The sequence below is a fragment of the Salminus brasiliensis genome, chromosome 22, assembly GCF_030463535.1.
Source record: "Salminus brasiliensis chromosome 22, fSalBra1.hap2, whole genome shotgun sequence".
NCBI classification, from domain to species: Eukaryota; Metazoa; Chordata; class Actinopteri; order Characiformes; family Bryconidae; genus Salminus; species Salminus brasiliensis.
The window spans coordinates 16,810,095-16,832,117 of record NC_132899.1 but is presented as its reverse complement, the minus strand read 5'-3'; the positions used below and the strand labels follow the sequence as shown (position 1 = coordinate 16,832,117).

Genomic DNA, 22,023 nt, shown 5'->3' with positions numbered 1-22,023 from the left:
ATTCTTAAAAATATTGATATTTCCCCCTTCCTGCAACATTTCAGTGTTAGTATAAAGGTTCATCTTCATCATCTTCAAAATGGGCCGTGTTCATTCCATCAATCAGATGTGACAAAATAGTTTGTTTTTCCCTTTAGTATCTTTGATTGGCCGTATTTCTCAGGTTTGTCTTTGTGAAATGTGATATACACAAGTTTTACTGATTGATGGGTAGGAAGAAATGACACAGTAATGGTCCATTTTTAAAGAATGATGACAAGACATGTGTGAGTGAGTTAGTGAGTGTACAGTCTCTAATCCACAGTCTCAAGCCACTTTCTCTTTCTTTCTCAGGGGAAAAACAAACTACATTAATCTTGGTTCCTTCCTGATAAAGCCGGTGCAGAGAGTGATGCGCTATCCACTGCTGCTCATGGAGCTCCTGAATGCCACACCAGAGTCCCACCATGATCGGAAACAGCTGGAACATGCTGTGCTGTCTGTTAAAGAGATCAACGGTAACATAAACGAGTACAAGAGGAGGAAGGATCTTGGTAAGTGAACGTTTGTGCTCACATTTGTGCTTTGTGTTTTCTGTCCTCGCTCACTTTTTTGACTATTTGTTGAGCGTACTGCATGTTCTGTGGCCATGACTCATTTCTAACCACAGTGCGCCCTCTAATGTTTATAGTGGTGAAGTACCGCAAAGGTGATGAGGACCGGCTCATTGACAAGATTTCCAAACTAAGCATGCACTCCATCATCAAAAAGTCCAACCGCGTCAGCAGCCATCTCAAGCACTTGACTGGAATTTCACCACAGGTACAATTATTTCATTACCACTCTACATCGCATGCTGACACTCCAGCCCTGTCTGAGCGTTTCTGTAGTTATTGATGTTTTTTTTTCTTTTTCTTGTGTTTCCTCAGATAAAGGATGAAGCATTCGATGAAGCAGAGAAGCGATTTAGGCTTCAGGAGCGATTGATCAAATCCTTCATACGTGATATCTCCCTCTACCTACAACACATAAGGGTGTGAATACTTTTTCGCTACACGACTTTCAGAGCCGCCAGATAGTTGTACTCCTCACACTACACAGCTTGTTGTCTTGTAATCGGAAATCTATCAGTGGTTGTGGTTTGCACACTACACTTCTGATCAGCGATGAAGCAGCAAGACACATTTATTTCCCCAAAATGAATGTCTGTAAAAGACGCTCATTGGCTGTAAATAGTCGCTGCACTAACATCAAGTCATACCACTGGATTTAGATTCACCTACAGGTGAATATATTAAACCTGCTAGATATTTATCGGGGGCCGATCACCAATCAGTCGGCATGCCCTCATCTTTTAGAAGTTTACAGCGACTCAGTCGCTCGGTTTGCCTCCAACCTGAGGCTCATGTCAGTGAACTCCAGAAACAGTCTGTGACTCAAAAGTTGGGGCTAGAGTTGTGCAGTGTGAACCTGGCATAAACATTGTATGAGACACCGATAATAACTTCACAATATGTAGAACACAAGCTGTTTATGTGTGCTCAGCTGGTCTCGTTAACTTTAATACAAATCATGACGTTATTACAGTGCACTACTCAGGGCTCTTCTGTAGCCCTGGTCTTCAAACCCAGGCTTTAAATCCAGTTTCCTGGATTTTGATCTCACTGGAAATTAAAGGAACAGGTTAAGGCCACATAGTGTCACACCTACCAAGCATTACAAAGTCCAGGACTGGAAACTGGAAGATCCAGATTTGAAGACCTTCTATGACATTGTTTAAAGAACCCTTTTTAGCACCTGCATTTTTAAGTGTTGAGTGTGCAGTGGATCAGAATCTTTATCTCACACTTGTCTTTGTTGCTTTTCAGGAGTCTGCCTCAGTAAAGGTGCTTTCAGCCATCAGTTTCTGTGACATCTACACAGAGCGGCAGCAACAGCTGGACCCTGAACGTTTCCAGAGAGCCCACCGCTGCATCAGTGACAAACAGTTTACTGAGTTTGTGAGTTTTGGACACTTCCCATATTACTTGTCACTATTACTTGTCCTTTACTGAAATGCACTGTGCATAAATGTAGAATCTCATAGCATATAAGTTTCTCAAGCAAATAATTTTAAACAAATGCATGGTATCTGTTTTTTACTATTTATCTATTCAAATAAGGTAAAGTCCCAGGTGAAAAACAAATGCTATAATTTTGTGGTCAGTGTGTTCCAATTTTAATGTATTAGATTTTATATTTACATACATTTAATGTGGCTACCTGCCTGACTCTAAACATCTGTGTATGTGTCTGTGTCTCTGAGTAGAAGGAGAGGACAGAGGCACTGGTCATCTCTCCCCTGACACAGCTGCTATCCATGTTTGCTGGGCCACACAAACTGATCCAGAAGCGATTCGACAAACTCCTTGACTACGATAACTGTAAGGAGCGAGCAGACAGGCTGAAAGACAAGCGTGTGCAAGAAGAACTGCAGGCGGCACGGAACAACTATGAGGCCCTGAACGCCCAGCTGCTGGATGAGCTGCCCAAGTTTCACCACGCTGCAGAGGATCTTTTTACCAGTTGTGTGCGGGGCTTTGCTCAGGCCCAGAAAGACTTCATCCGCCTCACACTGGGAGAGCTCACTCCATTACTGCAGGTGAGGAACTGAAGGGAGTTATAAAAGGCAAGGTGTGCAGCAGTAGTGGGTGTGCCAAAGATAAGAGTCTGATTTAGAGGTTTAAAGCTAAAGTGGCAAATAAAATGTATCTTATTTCAGAAGTAGTCAATCAAGCAATAAATTACACATTAAAAAGTTATACACACACAAACTACAAATTATAAAATTAGCAAAATACTCCCAACCATATACAACCATTCAAATCGCCCAATGCAACAAATATATAACCCATGCTTTCTCCTATGCAGCACAAAATTCTGCCAATAATGGCTACTGTAGTTTTAGAACTATTCATCTCCCTGTATAAGAGCACACATTTGGAACTTTTTTAAGCTGGGGATCAGCAGTATGTGTGGAGGAGGAAGAATGAAGTATACACTGAAAAGAACATCCTATCTACAGTAACGCATGCTGGTAGCTCTGTGATTCCTTGGGGCTGCTTTGCTCCTGTGGCACTGGAAACCTGCAGCATGTGGAGGGCAATATAAATTCATATATCCTGCTTTCAAAAGTTGCTCTGGAAGATTCTGGAGTGGCTTTCACAGTCACCTGACTTGAACCCCATAGAAAATTGTTAGTGGGACTTGAGGAAGGCAGTGGCAGCACGCAAACTCAAGAATATTAGAGAAGTGGAAGATACTGCCCATAAGAAATAATTCTTCAGAAATCAGGTGAAGCATCCTGGCTATTTTTTTGCAGAAGATCATAACAGTAAAAGGGTGCCTCACTAAGTACTAAAGACTCTTGTCATGAAGGGGTTGAATCATTCCTGAAACTACAGTAAAAAAAAGTTTTATGTTGAATTTGGAGAAAGCACTGGTTATCTTAGTTGTATTGAGCTAAATTGTTCTTGTTTGATTGGTTTATTGCAAACAGCCAAAAGTGTGTACATTTTGATAATAAACCTAATTTGTAACTGTATATTGAAACCTTAAATGTTAATGAAAACCTTAAATTTATATATATATATATATATATATATATATATATATATATATATATATATATATATATATATATATATAGCTCTGGAAAAAATTAAGACCACTTAATGTTTTTTTTCTTAATTTTGCATCTCTACGTGTATGGCAGCCATTTATTTGGCATGAAGTCACCCAACAGCAATGTGAAAGACTAGTGGAGAGCCTGCCATGATGTGATTATCAGTCAAGGTTATTTCACCATAGTGATTTTTGAATGCTCTCAGAAATCAAATAATAGTACTGTGTTGTTTAAATTCCATAATAACTTATTTTCATTATAATTATTATAATGATTTCTTTGCATTATTTGATCAGTTGTTTTGAGCAGTTGTCATTTCTGTCAATAAATGCTCAAAATATTTTTTATTTGGAACTTAGGGAAAATGTTCCCCATTGTTTATGAACTACAACACAGATGTTCATTTCCCTAAACACATTGCCTATAAATAGTAAAACCAGAGAAACTGATCATGTAGGGTGGCCTCTTACTTTATTATATATATATATATATATATATTCACATACATTCATAACTAGATCATCATCCTAACCATTACTACCATTTCTCTCTCAGCTGTCTGGCTTTGGTGGCACAGAGGGGAACCCGGTGTCACTGTTTCAGGAGGAACATGGCCGAGTACTGCAGCTGTTACAAAGCTTCAGCTTTTTCCCTGAGAACCTGCCCACTTCTCGCAAGCCCTTCGAAAGGAAGACCCTAGAGAAACAAACTTCCAAGAAGCATCTGCAGAGCCCTGTGAGTCTCACTCATTCGTAACAATCCATCCCAGGCATATTGCACCTAATTACAGCAGGGCTGGGATTAGGTCCTCCAGAACTGGATTATTCCTCCAGAACTGGGTTTTCCCACACCAGATTCAACTTCCTTATGAATTAGCAGGTTTATTAGGTGTGTTAGAGAAGAAATATTGCCAAACTCCAACCCTCAACTTTCCTTTACCCCTGCAATAAAAGTGTCCTATATCCAGGCAAACTGATATTTGATAAATCTTACTAAGATCATCAGGAATCTGACTGTTGTTAACTGTTGCCTCTTCCCGATTTCCTCTGTGTGTAGCCCAATTATGTACTGCAGACAGACGAGCACCGGGCAGGGCTGCTGGCCCGCTACACCCCAGAGAAACTCTTCCAGGCTGAAAGGAACTTTAATGCCGCACAGGACCTGGATGTGTCCATATTAGAGGGTGACATAGTGGGTGTCATCAAACAGCAGGACCCCATGGGAAGCCAGAATCGCTGGCTCATAGACAATGGTGGTATGTATTTACCTTCAGAATGGCTTAAATGTTGGTCACTTGTTTTGAGATTGTGTTACACACATTTAGGCTTGTTGGAATAACACTTGTTCAATGTGCTTATCCATAGCCACAAAGGGCTTTGTTTACAGTTCCTTCTTAAAGCCCTATAACCCACGTAGAAGCCAATCAGATGTGTCTATTGAGAGCCAGTCCTCCAATGAGTCTGGTTACGGCGGCTCCTCCCCTGTGTTCTCACGGCAAAACAGCAACAGCACTCTGACGTTCAACCAGGAAACATCCACCGTCAGCTTCTCCACAGCGGCACCCTCAAACCACGCATCCCCACGCCCCACTCAGGACTCTGCCACCTCCAGGAGAAACCCCCACCGAGATGCTCCTACATCTAATTGCCCCCCTACAAATCAGAGGGATTCCCTTGACTTATCCTACAGGAATTCTTCTAATCACAGAGAACTGTCTGATACAGCCTATCACAATGATGCGAATCACAGGGACTATTCAGAGCCTTTGTCCCAGAATCTTACTGATGATAAAGATTCCTCTGGCTCCAACTACAGCACTCCAACAAATCGCAGAGACCTCTCAGACTCTTCAGAGACAGACTCTTGCTCCTCTAATTGGAAATCTAGACATGAGCCATCTCAGAGGTACACAGCCAGTAGCTCTCAACAGAGACGGAACGGGGACTGCACATTGCACCAGAAGAAGCCTCAGTACCCTGCTGATGAGTACATAGAGCCTGACCCTGACCCAGAGTTGGATGGGCATCAGGTAAGCTGGGTCGATGGGATATAATACGTTTTAATAAAATTATTAAAGCGTTCATCTCTACATTTTATTAATAATTTAATTGTGGACCATTTAAACTGGTCCCCTCATCATACAGTGTTCACAGAAATGAAAAGGTAGCTGGTTTCAAATGGTGTAAAAGAATTTCAGATATCTGTGACCTGTGATTTGCTGATATGCTGAGTTCTTAAGCTGTTTCTTTGTTTCTCTTCTTTTTTTAGATATATTATGCTCTCTATTCTTTCAATGCAAGATGCGCAAATGAGCTGAGCATCTCTGCCAACCAGAAAGTACGAATCCTGGAGTTTCAGGACATGAATGGTAACCCAGAATGGTGGCTCGGAGAAGCTGGAGGAAGGCGGGGCTACGTCCCCTCCAACTACATCCGCAAGTCAGAGTACACTTGAGTACACTGCATTCATATGGGGAGATTCAGAGAGCACTCCAACCACCCCAGCTCACCACAAAATAAGCTCAGCTGAGGAGACACACTGAAGAAAGGACTTTACTGTGCCTTTGCTAAATGGGAGATGGATTGATGTGGTGAAAGAGAACGGAATTCTTTTGAAACTGGTCATTGCTGCTGATCGGAAGAGAATGTGATTCTCCATGACTGTATTTATGACTTATCTATATTTTGCATTCTGTTCTGTTCTGGACTGTAACCCTAGACCTCTCCCTCGTGGCTGTAGTGAAACGGTTAAGCACCGTGCATTACGGTTTCCGAGGAGAAAATGAGATGGACTGTGACAGCATGGGTTTTGTTCAGGTTTCTAAATGCACTCCTAATGCCTATACTATAAGTGGTTGAATGGGAGCAGTACAAGAATAGTGGTAGCGCTTAAGTGGTATACATGAAGTGAGGAAAACCTGTGTTTGCCTGACACTGGGCATGAATAGTCATTTGATGCTGAGAGAGTGTGCATGTTTTGTGGGGGGTTAAAGCAGTGGTGTGAGTGTGGTGTGTTTGAGACATCTAGCCTTGGTTGTTAGCCAATCATAGTTCACCTTGAGACAGACACATCCCTCATTCACCTGTTGATTCTTCGCAACATTCAGAGCAAGATTCTACTGAAAAAGTGTAGGTTTTCTGAGAATCTGAATGAAATGTGATGCATTTTATAAAGTACAACACTTCTGTATTCTGCCTTTTTCACCTTTTGAATGATTTTTTTTTTATGATGCACTCTCCTGTGAGTGAGTTTTTAAGAGCTAGAACAATCTTGGGATTTGACCAATATTTGAGAGTTCAACCACTGGTACAAGTGAGACCCCTAAGAGCCTTCAGATGTTTCCCACTTTCAGATACTGGTTATGATTCTCCTACTATCATATTAATCTCTCATGCTGTATAGAACAAAATGTATTTCTGTTTTCCAGTGTCAAGTGATCAATTATTTTCTCATTTGAATAAAAAAAAATGAAAAACTGAAATCACAGACTGAATGACTATTATCTTGGTGTCACAAACTTAATACAACAAAGTGTATTGCTCACATGCACAGTTATACATGGTACAACTAGTAGGAAAGCATAGAAATAGAGAGATATAATATATAATATATAGAACTAAATGCATATACAGAAATAAGAACATTACACAAAAGTGTACAGTTGCATGTCCCGTGCAGGAGCATGGGATAGGATGTTTGGTATATGTGCAGAATTGTCTGTGCAGTGTTGTGCAATAAGCAGGATAAGTGAGTGACCGAAGTAACTAGTAATATGAATATAAATATGAAAATAGTGACCATTTATGAATGCAGAAGTAGATACATGTGAAGTAGAATGTCTTGCTTTATGTATGCTACATAAAGGTGAGTATGCATTATGTACGTTATATGGACAGAAGTATTGGGACACGTTTGGATGTAAGCCTATCTATTAGAAAGGGGGCATTGCTGTGAGGTTTTGTTTGCATTTCATCCCAAATGAATTCATTACTATGCAATTTATTGGATTGAGCACCATCATTCCAAAGAACAAAGTCCCACTTCTCCAAAAGTTTATACCCCTCTAGCCCACACCTAACATTAGGCATGGTCCTATGCTATTGGCAATACTTCTCTACAGGGACTAGACAAGCTGTGTGTGTGTGCATTTGCACATTTGTGCCAAGGTGCTACAGTATCTGAATGCATTCATTAAAGGGGAAGTTTGAACATGGTGTAGGTGACTGACTTCAGCCCAAGCTTAACCATAAGCAGCTAGGTGACATCTAATGTTTGGTTCTTTACTCTTCTGACTCTTATTTAGTTACTGACTCTTAATTGCAGCCCGTTAGTTTACCAAACTGACTATCCTATCGTTTGACAACACAGACAGTTAACTTGCTTATATTATGTTGCATGTTCGAACCACAAACACAAGTAGCAAATGTCCTCCCACTTTACAGCATGGGCCCCTGAGCGAATATTTAATGATCTGTTTGTTTGTAATGCTTTAGTGAAGGTGAGCTCGGGTTCCTAGTACAAAGTAAACAACATGACCTTGCAACATGGCCATTGACCTATGGGCTGAGCTCAGTAAAAGTTAAGGATGGCATCATAAGGGATGTATAACGGTCACAATATATGGTCTAACTGACTTGACAGAATCAGAAACAGAAACAGATACAAGGAATTTTACTTGGTGAGAGGAATTTACAAGTAATGATGTCTAAATCTAGGAGAGAAAAGTACACTAAACAATACATAAAATAAAGAATAATAATGTGTAAAAAGTACTAAGAGTAATAGAGTTGAGGGAGCTAGTAGAGATGTCAAAATCTGTACTTGAACAGGTATGAATACTACATATCCAAATGTAGCCTGAGTAGACATATACACAAACTATTATGTACAGAAAGTTACAGATGATGTAAACATTTACAGAACATGAACATCTGTACAGCTGTGCAGAGTGCATTTACACAGCTAAATGAAGTCAAGACCTCTAGTAGAGGTTGACGCTTTTACCAGCACACTGACTGGTAGTTATCTTAGAAAGTGTCGAAAAGTAACTGTGCTTTGGCCTTTAGGTTAAAAACAGATGAAATGGAATATGCCTTGTGTGTATTAGTGGCACGGTTGGACAGAATAAAAAATCAATGCTGTGGGCTAATGATTAGCAGCCAGAGAGATAAGAGATACTGTATGAATGTCCAAGAAGCAACCCTGGACATCATTGCCTCAGTGCTGTGGGTTGTAGTGGTTTCTTTCCTGTGTCCAGCATTCTCAGCACTATGCTCCCACTGCTGCTGCTCCTGCTGAGCCTTCAGAGCTTCAGTCAGCCTGCAGGAGCGGTTGAGGTGCGTAGTGGCTTTTCTTCAATTCATTATGTTATGTAAAACAGTGACTATGGTTAATGATCTAATATCAATGAAATTCTCCAAGCACTACATTGTAAGTTAAAGTATTTGAAGACCTGGTGTGGCCTGGTGTGCAAAATGACTTTTCCAGTGTGTTCCTCATTTTTATTTGCCAGAGACATCTGGATCAATGAGTGCACTAAACCAGGACTGCCCATAAACATCTAACAAGAGTTAAATTATTCATTTAAAGGCTAAGATTGTTTCTGACTGGTCTTCATGCTCTGCTTACTGTTTTAGGATATCTTCTGGGACACTGTGGGTGGTATATTAGATGGTGAGCCTGGGAGTCTATAAGTCAATAACATACAATATCTGTATGATGTAGAAAGTTTGTCATAATAAAAAACTCAAAACAGTTACATTAATGACACACGTTAACTCACTGTGAAAAACTGGATATACAAATATTTATTCTTTCCAAAGCTCTCAGTGAGTATTTCTCCGACTACGACTCTGAGGATCCTGATTTGGACGAGGTTATTAACAGCACCATTGACTGGCTGTTTGACCTTTTCGATGAGACAGGTAATGGACATACTGCATAGAACGACAGAACTATCACACATGGGTCCCCAATCTTAGCCTTAATGTGCCATGCAGCCATGCCGGCATCCTAATGCCTATGGAATGCATATCCCATCCCATAGAATGGGATGTCATGTAGGTGTCCCAGTACTTTTGTCCATGTAGCGTATATGTGATGTCATGCATTGGGATAGAAATAGCATAATTATTTCAAATATAATTTTTTTTCCCCTCCCTCCTAGACATGTGTGACTCGAACCCCTGTCTAAACAATGGAACATGTGAGACTGGAATTGATGGACCTTATAAATGCACCTGCCCTCGACCATTCATAGGCAAAAAGTGTCAAGATGGTCAGAGCCCTGTACATCAACATCTGTTCTTACACACTTAAAGATAAACGGGTCTGGTGGTGACAGTGTGCTTTTCTTTCTGTTTTCCAGTTGAGAATGTGTGTAAAAATGTGAAGTGTGGCCAAGGTGAATGTGTCCGCATTCCAGAAGAGCCCTTTTATGAGTGCAAGTGCAGAGCCCCCTACCGGCCTCCCAGGTGCAAGAAACGTGAGTATGGCCCCTCTTTCTCAGTAGCGCTGATCCGTGCTAGTGAGATCTGGGATGTATTGTTTCACATTCTTTTAGAAACTATGTATACTTTTAGTGATACTTTTTCTCCTTTAGCTTCACCCTGTAAGCCGAGTCCCTGCTTGAATGGTGGAACGTGTGAACAAGGGAGTAAAAAAGGCAGCTTCCAGTGTGTGTGTCCTGACAACTATACTGGAAAGTTCTGCCAAGTTGGTAATGTGCCTCCAGCTACTACTTGTTACTTTACTAGTTCTCTGTTTACACTGGTCCAATATTTATTTAATTTTTGTTTTTGTTGACAAAGGCAGGCACTACACCAGTACTACAACATTACGATCACTCATAGATAAAGTGAATAACATTAATTAACCCATAGCAAGGCCCTTTACCCTCTCTGCTCCCCGGGCGCTGGAGTTGGCTGCCCACCGCTCTGGGGGTGTGTGTGTACTCACTGCCCCTAACACATGTGTGTGTGTGTGAGTGTGTGTTCACTACCAGATGGGTTAAATGCGGAGGACACATTTCGCTGTACAGTGTACACTGTACAGTGACAAATACGTGCACCTTTACCTTTACCTTTTTAACTGCACATGTGATGGTCTGGGATGTAAGACAGTTACTAAGTAGCCTGTTCTTCTAGTCTTTGTGTTGAACACACGAATAATGGTCAGGCATGAATGTCATGTCGAACTGTGGCAAGGGGGAAATTGTGCTTCTGGTCAGCTGTAGTGGGTAACTAAACGACATGGGAAAGAAAGCTTTCCCATCTGGATGGAACTGACAGAAGGGCTACTGTGTACTGTGCACAAGTACTGTGGCACAACTGTGCATAGCTGTAGAGTGCCTATTTTAATACAATCAAAAGTGCCTATAATGGGCACACACGTGTCTGAACTGGACCTTGGAGCAATAGAATAAGTTTGCCTGGTCTGATGAGGCTGTTTTCTTTTACATTACTTGCATGGCTAGGTACGCGTGTGGCGTTTACCTGTTCAGATTTGCAGTAGATCCACCTCTCAAATGACTGAAGAGGTCAAGGATTTGATGCTAATGTATTGGTGCCAGATACCACAGAACACCTTCTCTGATCTTGGTCTGGTAGAGTGAGATATTTAGCTGGTGCACAGATGACCATCAGCATATTAGGCGGGTGGTCTTAATGTTTTGACTCATCAGTGTACATTTGCTGAAGCTTCTAGACTAACAGTTCATGTTGTTTGGCATACTTAGGTCCTGATGACTGTTATGAGGGCGATGGGGAGTCTTACAGGGGATTTGTTAGTGAAACAATAAATGAGCTGGAGTGTTTGCCCTGGAACTCTCACCTCTTACCATACAGTGAATTTGATGAAGATGATGGAGTTGGACCTCATGACTACTGCAGGTCAGATGTTTGTTTATGAAATTATGTCTTACTTTGATATATCTGTAACCCACAATATGCAGACTATACACTGTTTAGGACCTGGAGCCCATAGACTTAACCCACCAATCTTCTCTGCTAAGGGCTGATGTGGCTGCAGGCCTCCATTGGTTATTGTTTACACTCTGTGTAACTAAAAACAGTACAGCGCCCCCTGCTGCATAGCTGTTGGGTTGCCCATGCTGATCTCTGTCCACCATCAAGAGTGCCTACACTGGACACACAAGTCTGGACTGAACCTTGGAGAACTGTAAGAAGGTTGCCTGGTCTGATGAGTCCGTTTTGATGGTCTGAATGGCAGAGTACAAACACACGTGCAGTGTTCTACATATCAGTTTTCAGCAGTTTTCCTAGATCAGGGTGGGCAACGGGGGCCGGAGTCCAGCACAATTTGCTGATTTCCCTATTCTAACAAATCTACCAAACCTGCCAATTAACAGGTGAGTTAAACCAGGTGTCCTCAAGCAGGAAAAAGCACAAAAAGCACAAAGGTTTCCCACCCCCATCCTAGATCACCTGGATACGCTCTATCTAGTTTTCTTTTCCCAGTGTGACACATGCTACACTACACATGCAATACAGTTTAAGTACCCAGTTTAAGGTAAAGGGAGAGAGAGAAAAAAAGGAAGCAAAGCAGAGAACTGTAGTTTTTTTGTGTGTGTTCCTTCATTCAGGAATCCAGATGGGGAGAGCCAGCCCTGGTGCTTTACCAGATACAAAGGCAAGCTGCGATGGGATAAATGTAAAGTCAAACGCTGCACTGAAGCAGGTACACATTCACTTTTTACCTCCTTTGCCAACCTTTCTCTTCCTCTCCACATACCCTTGCTTTATTTTAACCATGTCTCCTCCACCCTTTTACAACTTGCCCAGCAACCACTGAAGAGACATATCCTGCAGTGGTCACCACGGCCACCCCAAAGAAGGACTTCTCTGTGTGTGGGAAGCCCCAGCCTACCAGGGCTTTGGGTAAGATTTTTGGTGGAAGAAAAGCTCTACCTGGAGCTCATCCCTGGCAAGCCTCTTTGCAGGTTCGCCCCAAAAACAGTACAGATCCCTTCAGTCATATGTGTGGTGGAATCCTTCTCGACTCCTGCTGGATCCTCACTGCAGCTCACTGCTTGTAAGTGTGGTCTCTAGAGGGCAGTGTTGCTACACTGTACACAGGGAAATCAGGTGAAAGCTTTGTATGTTTGATTTAACAGGGAAAGGATGAATGAGACACAGATGCAGGTGGGTCTGGGTGGAGTGAAGCTGGATGTTGATGAAGCTGCAGACCAGACGGTGGAGGTGGAAGATTACATCGTTCATGAGAACTACACTGAGACTTCATTTGCCCTCTACAATGACATAGGTTATCACACTCTGTACTGGACCATTCGTCATGTTCAAATGGATGCTGACCAGTCTATCTTAGCTGCTGATGACTGTCTTCTTGTTTTAACCAATGTCAGCCCTTCTCAAGCTGAAGGCCGTAGATGGACAGTGTGCCAGAGAGACCAGGTTCGTAAAGGCTGCCTGTCTGCCCACTGGTCCAATCCCTGATGGGACAGAGTGCACCATATCAGGCTATGGAGTCACTGAGCATGGTGTGGCTATGTTCTCCACTTCTTTTCACACCTCCCACCCATATATTTGCATAATCTGGGCTCTGTAGATATAATGACCTCTTGCATTCTTTGTTCTTGCAGATGAAGAAGGTTCCAGTCAGCTGCTGGATGCAAAAGTTCTCCTGATCTCCCAAAAGCAATGCATGGCTCCTCGTGTGTATGGGGACAGACTGGATGATAGCATGTTCTGTGCTGGACACATGCATGGAGGAGTGGACTCCTGCCAGGTATGTCTTTATGAGCCTCAGTCACTGCAATGATTAGCTAGAAAATACATTTAATATAGACAAACAGCCATGGCATGTTTAGCATTCAATGTAATTTTGCACTGTAACTACCAGGCGGTAGCCAACACATGATGGAAGCTTATAGCCCACTATTTAGCACTGTGCAAACTGCGAAAAGTAGATCATTGCACACTTGCCTCAAACCAGATTGAGTAGTCACAATTAGACCTGCTTATGTTTTTTTTATGATGTTTTTATGACACATTATTGTCTATATCACATTTGTGGTTGGTTGGTGTGGCGCAACAGATAACTCCACTACCTGCCACTGAGCTACCACACCATGTTGGAGACTGGGGTTCGATTCCCGGTCTGGGTGACTATGCTGCGCTACACCAATAAGAGTCCTTGGGCAAGACTCCTAACACTCCATTGGCCCACCTCTGTAATACAAGTAACGTTGTAAGTCGCTCTGGATAAGAGTGTCTGCTAAATGCCGTAAATGTAAATGTAAATCTATAGAAATGGACAAAGTCACATAGCTAAAGACAGAAGTAGCAGTGATGTGTCCCAGCAGTCAAAGCTGGGATTTTATCCACACAATACCAAACAGGTCTTTGCTGATCTTTGCTGTGAATCTGTGTGTCTGTAGCTGTTTACTTGTTCTTTTGCCTTTATAGGGGGACTCTGGGGGTCCTCTGATCTGCAAGCAGAACAGCACGTCCTATGTCTATGGCGTAGTGAGCTGGGGTGACGCTTGCGGCAAGAAGAATAAACCTGGCATTTATGCCCGTGTTACCCACTTCCTCGACTGGATCGATGAAAAGATGCGCTCCTCATAAAATAGAGCCACATATCCACATGGTTGATCTACCACAAGCCTTTGTGTTCTTAAAAAAGGATTAATGACATCATGAGTCTGGAGTCAATGTGCATTTTTCATATACCCTCATAATTCATGCATTAAGCATGTACTTGTAGTTGTGCTGTATTTGCTAATGGCATACTCACCATGCTGAACCTGTCAGTTAAGACATAGTTCTTAAATATAACATTTCTGCCTTCAACAGAACTCTGTAACTCCACAAAAGAGTCTGATCATTTGATCCTTATTGCCACTACAGACTGATGAAGACCGCTTTGTCACTATTGCAAATGAAGGTTTTGCCTTAAATGAAACAGTGTGCTTCTTTTATTATTAGATGGAAAGAAAGACACGTGTGTTTCCAATTAAGGAATGAAATAAACAGATCCACCTTTTGTTCACGATTTATTATTAAGGTGTAGTTTAATTCCAGACATCTCTCTATTTGTTCCCTATGTTTTCACGAGAAACAGCTGCCTATGTGAACAGCTGCCTTATTTACATTGTGACCGATCAATATGACAAGTCTAGTCATTGTTTTCTAATCATCTGTTTCTATGGCATTGGCTGTTATGGTCAGTTACATTCTTATAAACAGCCATCCATAAATAGCAAATGTCAAGTAGGCATCACCAATCTGCCTCCCTGCTTGGACAGCGAACCAGTGCTTTTACAGCACAAGCTACTGAGTGATGGACAGTAGCGCTGGTGTGTAATGCTTCAGTAAAGATGAGTTCAGGGTCCTGATTTTAAGTAAACAGGGCATGCAAACATGACCATTGACCTAGTGGTACACAAAATAGTCCAAACTGACATTCCAAGACCTGTTAAACTCATGTTAAATGTTAAGGATAGCGCTGCAAACAGTCATGCCAATGTGTTCCTAAACTGACTAGATTGTCATAATATCACATTTGCATGAATGGATAAGTTTATGACCTCTAATAGTAGACCAGGCCTTCAAAAACACACTGAAAGAGGTCTGTGCTATTTGTTGGGGCACCCATTTGGACAGAACGAAGAATCAATGTGGGCTAATGATTACCAGCTAGAGACGAGAGAGATGCTCTATGAATTTCCAAGAAGTGACTTTAGACATTGTCGCCTCAGTGCTGTGGTGGATTCTCTTCTAAATAGTGTCACGTATTCCCAGCACCATGCTCCCACTTCTGCTGCTACTGCTGAGCCTGCAGAGCTGCAGCCAGCCTGCAGGAGCAGCTGAGGTATGTAGCGGCTTTTTATACTACGGTTAATTTAGTTGCATGAAAATGAAAAGTCAGAAGTTACAGTTTTTAAGAGAAGTACTGTCATAGGGCTCAGAATGTATTTCTTACTGGAGCAGAGTATGCTACTAAACATCATGTTCATCATGTTTAGTTATTGAGTTATGTAATTATTTATGAATTTCCTTTCTTGGATCATGCCGTTCTAACGGTTCTCTGTAAAACCTGGATAGTATTGTTTGTTTTGTAGTGATAAGAAACTAAAAGTGTGTTTACTGTTTCCAGGACATATTCTGGGATGTTGTAAGTGGTATAGCTGAGGGTGAGTTTCATAATCTTTGCAGCCAATATCTGCATTCCTGAATTATGTTGGAAAGCTCTTTGCCCTCATTCACAAGCTTGCTATGTGAGTTAAAACAGTTGACTAAAACTTTCACTGATCTTTTTTAATAACAGCATTCAATGAATATTTCTACGACTACACTGAGGAACCATCTGAACTGGACACAACTATTGACAGCACCATTGACTGGCTGTTCGAGCTCTTGGATGAAGAAGGTAACAGACACACTTTATAGAAACCACAGTAGCAGTAAGCTAAAAGACATCATCATGCTAAAAAACTTTTTCTTATTATTTTTTAAAATTATTATTGCATTTTTAAAGATGAGCTGAAATATTATTCAATTCAAAATAAGCCCAAAAAATTAAGATGAGCATATCGTCACTGTCACACAAAAACCTTGTTTCTCAAAAACAGCAACTTTGCAGGAGAAGGAAAAAAAACTTCCAACTTTCAATGGAAGTCAATGAAAAGATTTTATTCAAAAGCATATTTGGAACATTGCTCAATTCAAACTATATTCAAAAATAAAAAATAGCAAAAGTGAAGATACAAGGTTTTATAAGACAGCGATAATACAATTACAGTGGGGAAAAAAAAGTATTTAGTCAGTCACCAATTGTGCAAGTTCTCCCACTTAAAAAAATAAGAGCCTGTAATTGACATCATAGGTAGACCTCAACTATAAGAGATAAAATGAGAAAAACAATTCAGAAAATCACATTGTCTGATTTTTAAAGAATTTATTTGCAAATAATGGTGGAAAATAAGTATTTGGTCACCTACAAACAAGCAAGATTTCTGGCTGTCACAGACCTGTAACTTCTTCTTTAAGAGGCTTCTCTGTCCTCCTCTCATTACCTGTATTAATGGCACCTGTTTGAACTTGTTAACAGTATAAAAGACACCTGCCCACAACCTCAAACAGTCACACTCCAAACTCCACTATGGTGAAGACCAAAGAGCTGTCGAAGGACACCAGAAACAAAATTGTAGACCTTCACCAGGCTGGGAAGACTGAATCTGCAATAGGCAAGCAGCTTGGTGTGAAGAAATCTACTGTGGGAGCAATAATCAGAAAATGGGAGACCTACAAGACCACTGCTAATCTCCCTCGATCAGGGGCTCCACACAAGATCTCAGCCTGTGGGGTCAAAATGATCACAAGAACGGTGAGCAAAAATCCCAGAACCACACGGGGGGACCTAGTGAATGACCTGCAGAAAGCTGGGACCAACGTTACAAAGGCTCCATCAGTAACACATTACACCGCCAGGGACTCAGATCTTGCAGTGCCAGACGTGTTCCCCTGCTTAAGCCAGTACATATCGGGCGCGTCTGAAGTTTGCTAGAGAGCATTTGGATGTTCCGGAAGAGTACTGGGAGAATGTCTTATGGTCAGATGAAACCAAAGTATGTGTTTGGTACAAACACAACTCGTTGTGTTCATAGGAGAGTAAATGCTGAGTTGCATCCAAAGAACACCATACCAACTGTGAAGCATGGGGGTGGCAACATCATGCTTTGGGGCTGTTTCTCTGCAAAGGGACTAGGACGACTGGTCCGTGTACATGAAAGAATGAATGGGGCCATGTATTGTGAGATTTTGAGTGCAAACCTCCTTCCATCAGCAAGGGCATTGAAGATGAAACGTGACTGGGTCTTTCAGCATGACAATGATCCCAAGCACACTGCCAGGGCAACAAAGGAGTGGCTTCGTAAGAAGCATTTCATGGTCCTGGAGTCTCCAGATCTCAACCCCATAAAAAAAAAAACTTTGGAGGGAGTTGAAAGTCTGTGTTGCCCTCGACAGCCCCAAAACATCACTGCTCTAGAGGAGATCTGCATGGAGGAATGGGCCAACATACCAGCAACGGTGTGTGCCAACCTTGTGAAGACTTACAGAAAACATTTGACCTCTGTCATTGCCAACAAAGGATATATAATAAAGTATTGAGATGAACTTTTGTTACCAAATACTTATTTTCCATCATTATTTGCAAATAAATTCTTTAAAAATCAGACAATGTGATTTTCCGAATTTTTTTTCTCATTTTGTCTCTCATATGATGTCAATTACAGGCCTCTCTCATCTTTTTAAGTGGGAGAACTTGCACAATTGGTGACTGACTAAATTGTTTTTTTCCCCACTTTATGTGAAAAGTTCAATAAATGAATATTTATTTAGGGTGTTCTGTACAGTAACTTACAATATTATAATTACTGTAAATAGCAATTTAGCCTTTTAGCAGATACTTTTTAAAAAATCAAATATTATGTACTTTTAAGATTTATCATTTATTTTGTGCTTTAAAATACAACATTTATAAATATGTGCTGTTCTCTGTGTCTGTGTCTCTCCTAGATGTGTGTGACCCAAACCCCTGTTTAAACAATGGAACATGTGATACTAAAACTGACGGCCATTACAAGTGCACCTGCCCTCGACCGTTCATAGGCAAAAAGTGTCAAGATGGTCAGAGCCCATGTACATCTGTTCTTACACACTTAAAGATAAACGGGTCTGGTGGTGACAGTGTGCTTTTCTTTCTGTTTTCCAGTTGAGAATGTGTGTAAAAATGTGAAGTGTGGGAAAGGTGAATGTGTCCGCATTCCAGAAGAGCCCTTTTATGAGTGCAAGTGTAGAGCCCCCTACCGGCCTCCCAGGTGCAAGAAACGTGAGTATGGCCCCTCTTTCTCAGTAGCACAAGCCCAAGCTAGATGGATTTTGTCATCATTTTTTAGTAAATGTACTTTGTAATTTAAGGTAATATTTTTTTGCCAAATGGGTGTAGAACTTCTTTAGTTCTGTGCTGGAAGGATAATGTGGATATATGTCATTTCTCCTTTAGCATCACCCTGTAAGCCGAGCCCCTGTTTGAATGGTGGAACGTGTGTTAAGGGCGGTAAAAAAAGCTTCCGGTGTGTGTGTCCTGAAAGCTATACCGGAAAGTTCTGCCAAGTTGGTAATGTGGCCTTTTGTCAGTCTCAGTCCACTACATCTGCCACTGGCACAGTCATTATTTTTTTTATTTTTGATTGCAGATGTGGTCATGAGTTAAAAAAAATGACATGTTTCATTGTCTATTTTTTAAATATGCTGTTTGGCGTCCCCAGGTCCTGATGACTGTTATGAGGGTGATGGGGAGTCTTACAGAGGATTTGTTAGTGAAACAGTAAATGAGCTGGAGTGTTTGCCCTGGAACTCTCACCTCTTACCATACAGTGAATTTGATGAAGATGATGGAGTCGGACCTCATAACTACTGCAGGTCAGAAAGGCATGCATGTCTTATACAAGTATATATGAAAGGAGTCGACATTCAGCATTCACAGTTTTTACTAAACTCAGTGTCATCTTTTGTATTAAGTGAAATTGAACTTCACAAATATTTTTTGACACCATATAAAAAAAAAAACTCTACAAAACTGAGAAAAAAGATTGCATTGGTTCATTTAACTTTCAACATTTCATTTGTCTTAATTTGTCTGGTATTTGTCACAAGCAAGTTAGAACTAAACAAACAGTAAGTCAGAAAATAAGCAAATCTGATCTGTGAAGATACTGAACATTTCAGGAACCCAGATGGAGAGAGCCAGCCCTGGTGCTTTGTCAGATACCAAGGCAAGCTTCAATGGGATGATTGTAATGTCAGGCGCTGCCCTGAACCAGGTAACCTATGCCCACTTTTGCCTCCTTCCTTCTATCCCATCTCATTCTCCCAATTCCAATCCTCATTTCAAGTCTTCTCAATTTTTTCCCAGTTTCCACAACCAGCCCAGCAACCACTGAAGGGACATATTTCACAATGGTCACCACGCCCCCTCCAAAAGAGGGCTTCTCTGTGTGTGGAAAGCCCCAGCCTCCCAGGGCTTTGGGTAAGATCTTTGGTGGAAGAAAAGCTCGACCTGGAGCTCATCCCTGGCAAGTCTCTTTGCAGGCTCGCCGCAAACGCAGTACTGATGCCTTCCGTCACATTTGTGGAGGGATACTAATCGACTCCTGCTGGGTCCTCACTGCAGCTCACTGCATGTAAGTCTGACCTCTAGTTCAGTATTGCTTCACTGCACACATAGTAGTGATACAGTATCTAAACAGAAATAGCACAGTTTAAGGACATTAAGTATTTCTGAATGAAATGCCATTCTCAGTTTAGATAAGTCTGATAGTGCCTAGAGATGATTGCTAAGCAGTGACATATTTTGTATTAATTCGGTCAGAGATGTACAATGACATCAGATTTAACTTGCCCGGCATCTTTGGTATATAATTTCTAAAAGTTCATGATGTATTAATAAAATTCAAAAAGTGCACAGCATTTAGGCCATGGTGGGTCTATATTCGATTCTATTCTATTATATTCTATTATATTATATTTCCACATCTGCACCAGCAGGTGTGTACATAAAAAATATTGGATATCTGCATCATACCACAATTTCCATATTAGAGCATCCCTAATTCTGGTCATTGGAATCCATTGTGCTCCTTATAGAATCTTAATCTTTTGTTGTTGTTTGACAGCCATAGTCAGATTTGAGAATTCTGTAATGCTGTTTTTTTATGTATACAATGTTGTGTGTTAACTGTGTGTGTGTGTGTGTGTGTGTGTGTGTGTGTGTGTGTGTGTGTAACTTCACAGTGAAAGGTTTAATGAGATGCAGGTGAGTCTGGGGGGAGTGAACCTGGACAAACATGAGGCTGCAGATCAGACAGTTGAGGTGGAAGATTTTGCTGTTCATGAGAACTACAGAGAGACTGAAGATGCCCTCTACAATGACATAGGTCAGCCACTAACACTCTTTAAATAGCAATTCAGTGTATCAAGAGATACATCAAGAGATGCATTATTGATATGTGTGCATCGTTTTATATAATATAATTATATTAAAAAATGGAACGTGTACAAATTACTGTACAAATCCCATCATTTTTTAAAGCTTCAATCATATTTCTGTAATTGCTTTTCCTTTAAAATCAAATCAGTCAAAGTTGTGCTCAACCACCTCTTCCTGTGCATACCATATACAAAGCAGTCTATTTCAGGTGCTGATGACCCTCTTCTTGTTTTAACCAATGTCAGCCCTGCTCAAGCTGAAGGCCGTAGATGGACAGTGTGCCAGAGAGACCAGGTTCGTAAAGGCTGCCTGTCTGCCCACTGGTCCAATCCCTGATGGGACGGAGTGCACCATATCAGGCTATGGAGTCACTGAGCATGGTGTGGCTATGTTCTCCACGTCTTATCAGTCCTCCCACTCATTTGTCTCCCATAATCTGGCCTCTGTAGATATAATCGCTTATGATATATTCTTTGTTCTTGCAGATGAAGGCGGTTCCAATCAACTGCTGGATGCAAAAGTTCTCTTGATCTCTCAGAAGCAATGTATGGCTCCTCACATCCATGGGGACGTGCTGGATGATGGCATGTTCTGTGCCGGACACATGCAAGGAGGTGTGGACTCCTGCCAGGTATGTCTACAGCTGCAACAATGACTGATTAAACCTGACTGTCACATTCATTTGAATCGGCATTATGGAGAACTGAGAATTTCTTGCTCCCCCTAGAGTTGTGAAGTGTAATTCATGCTCAGCTTCAGCAGCAAGTCATTAGTTTAGCATTGGTTCAAAGTTGTTATGCAAAGTTGAACTACCACATGTATTATATATAGAGACAGATGTGAATCTGTTGTTTGATGCCTCTTTCTCTTCATAGGGAGATTCTGGGGGTCCTCTGGTCTGTAAGCAGAATGGCACATATTATATATATGGTGTAGTGAGCTGGGGCGACGCCTGTGGCAAGAAGAATAAACCTGGCATTTATGCCCGTGTTACACACTTCCTCGACTGGATCAACGAAAAGATGCGCTCCTTATAAAACAGAGCCACATGGAGATCATATGAATCAGTGATGGACTGAAAAGTACTACAGCCATGGGTCACAAGTTGCTGTGCAGCTTCCACAAAACCTTTATTTCTAGATTTCATGGTTATACGTCATATATCAAGCAGGTACTCTTAAATGAGCTGTGTATGCTAATGGCATACTCACAAAGCTGAACCTGTCAGGCATACAGTATATCAAATATATCTTAAATATAACACTTTTACCACTGGCAGTCTAAAAGCTTATCTGTCCACCTGTGACTTTACATATCAGTCATTAAGATGATTTTCCTTACTACAG

The 22,023-nt window shown here is 41.3% G+C and overlaps 3 protein-coding genes across 5 annotated transcripts in view; all 3 read left to right on the top strand.

Moving 5' to 3' along the window:
• The window catches only part of dnmbp (dynamin binding protein), a 52,225-nt gene extending 45,101 nt beyond the window's left edge, over window positions 1–7,124 (top strand). For all 3 annotated transcript variants that reach the window (XM_072666692.1, XM_072666691.1, XM_072666693.1), the window contains 9 exons: window positions 334–533; window positions 671–801; window positions 909–1,013; window positions 1,848–1,979; window positions 2,288–2,620; window positions 4,199–4,378; window positions 4,700–4,898; window positions 5,008–5,672; window positions 5,912–7,124. In XM_072666692.1, the coding sequence (XP_072522793.1) occupies window positions 334–533; window positions 671–801; window positions 909–1,013; window positions 1,848–1,979; window positions 2,288–2,620; window positions 4,199–4,378; window positions 4,700–4,898; window positions 5,008–5,672; window positions 5,912–6,097 (2,131 nt within the window). In that variant the 3' untranslated portion in view covers window positions 6,098–7,124. The remainder of the gene's footprint in view (window positions 1–333; window positions 534–670; window positions 802–908; window positions 1,014–1,847; window positions 1,980–2,287; window positions 2,621–4,198; window positions 4,379–4,699; window positions 4,899–5,007; window positions 5,673–5,911) is intronic.
• Window positions 7,125–8,886: 1,762 nt separating this feature from the next.
• On the top strand, window positions 8,887–14,350 carry LOC140544067 (hyaluronan-binding protein 2-like). The gene is made up of 13 exons (XM_072667430.1): window positions 8,887–8,979; window positions 9,280–9,316; window positions 9,466–9,567; window positions 9,810–9,920; window positions 10,011–10,127; window positions 10,245–10,361; window positions 11,379–11,532; window positions 12,246–12,340; window positions 12,445–12,694; window positions 12,777–12,925; window positions 13,026–13,160; window positions 13,263–13,408; window positions 14,089–14,350. Exons 1-13 carry the CDS (start codon window positions 8,914–8,916, stop codon window positions 14,248–14,250), a joined length of 1,641 nt encoding a protein of 546 aa, XP_072523531.1. The 5' UTR covers window positions 8,887–8,913; the 3' UTR covers window positions 14,251–14,350.
• A 1,080-nt stretch (window positions 14,351–15,430) lies between these two features.
• On the top strand, window positions 15,431–22,023 carry LOC140544098 (hyaluronan-binding protein 2-like). The gene is made up of 13 exons (XM_072667473.1): window positions 15,431–15,496; window positions 15,782–15,818; window positions 15,953–16,054; window positions 18,205–18,315; window positions 18,401–18,517; window positions 18,692–18,805; window positions 18,957–19,110; window positions 19,417–19,511; window positions 19,604–19,871; window positions 20,482–20,624; window positions 20,923–21,057; window positions 21,163–21,308; window positions 21,553–22,023. Exons 1-13 carry the CDS (start codon window positions 15,431–15,433, stop codon window positions 21,712–21,714), a joined length of 1,650 nt encoding a protein of 549 aa, XP_072523574.1. The 3' UTR covers window positions 21,715–22,023.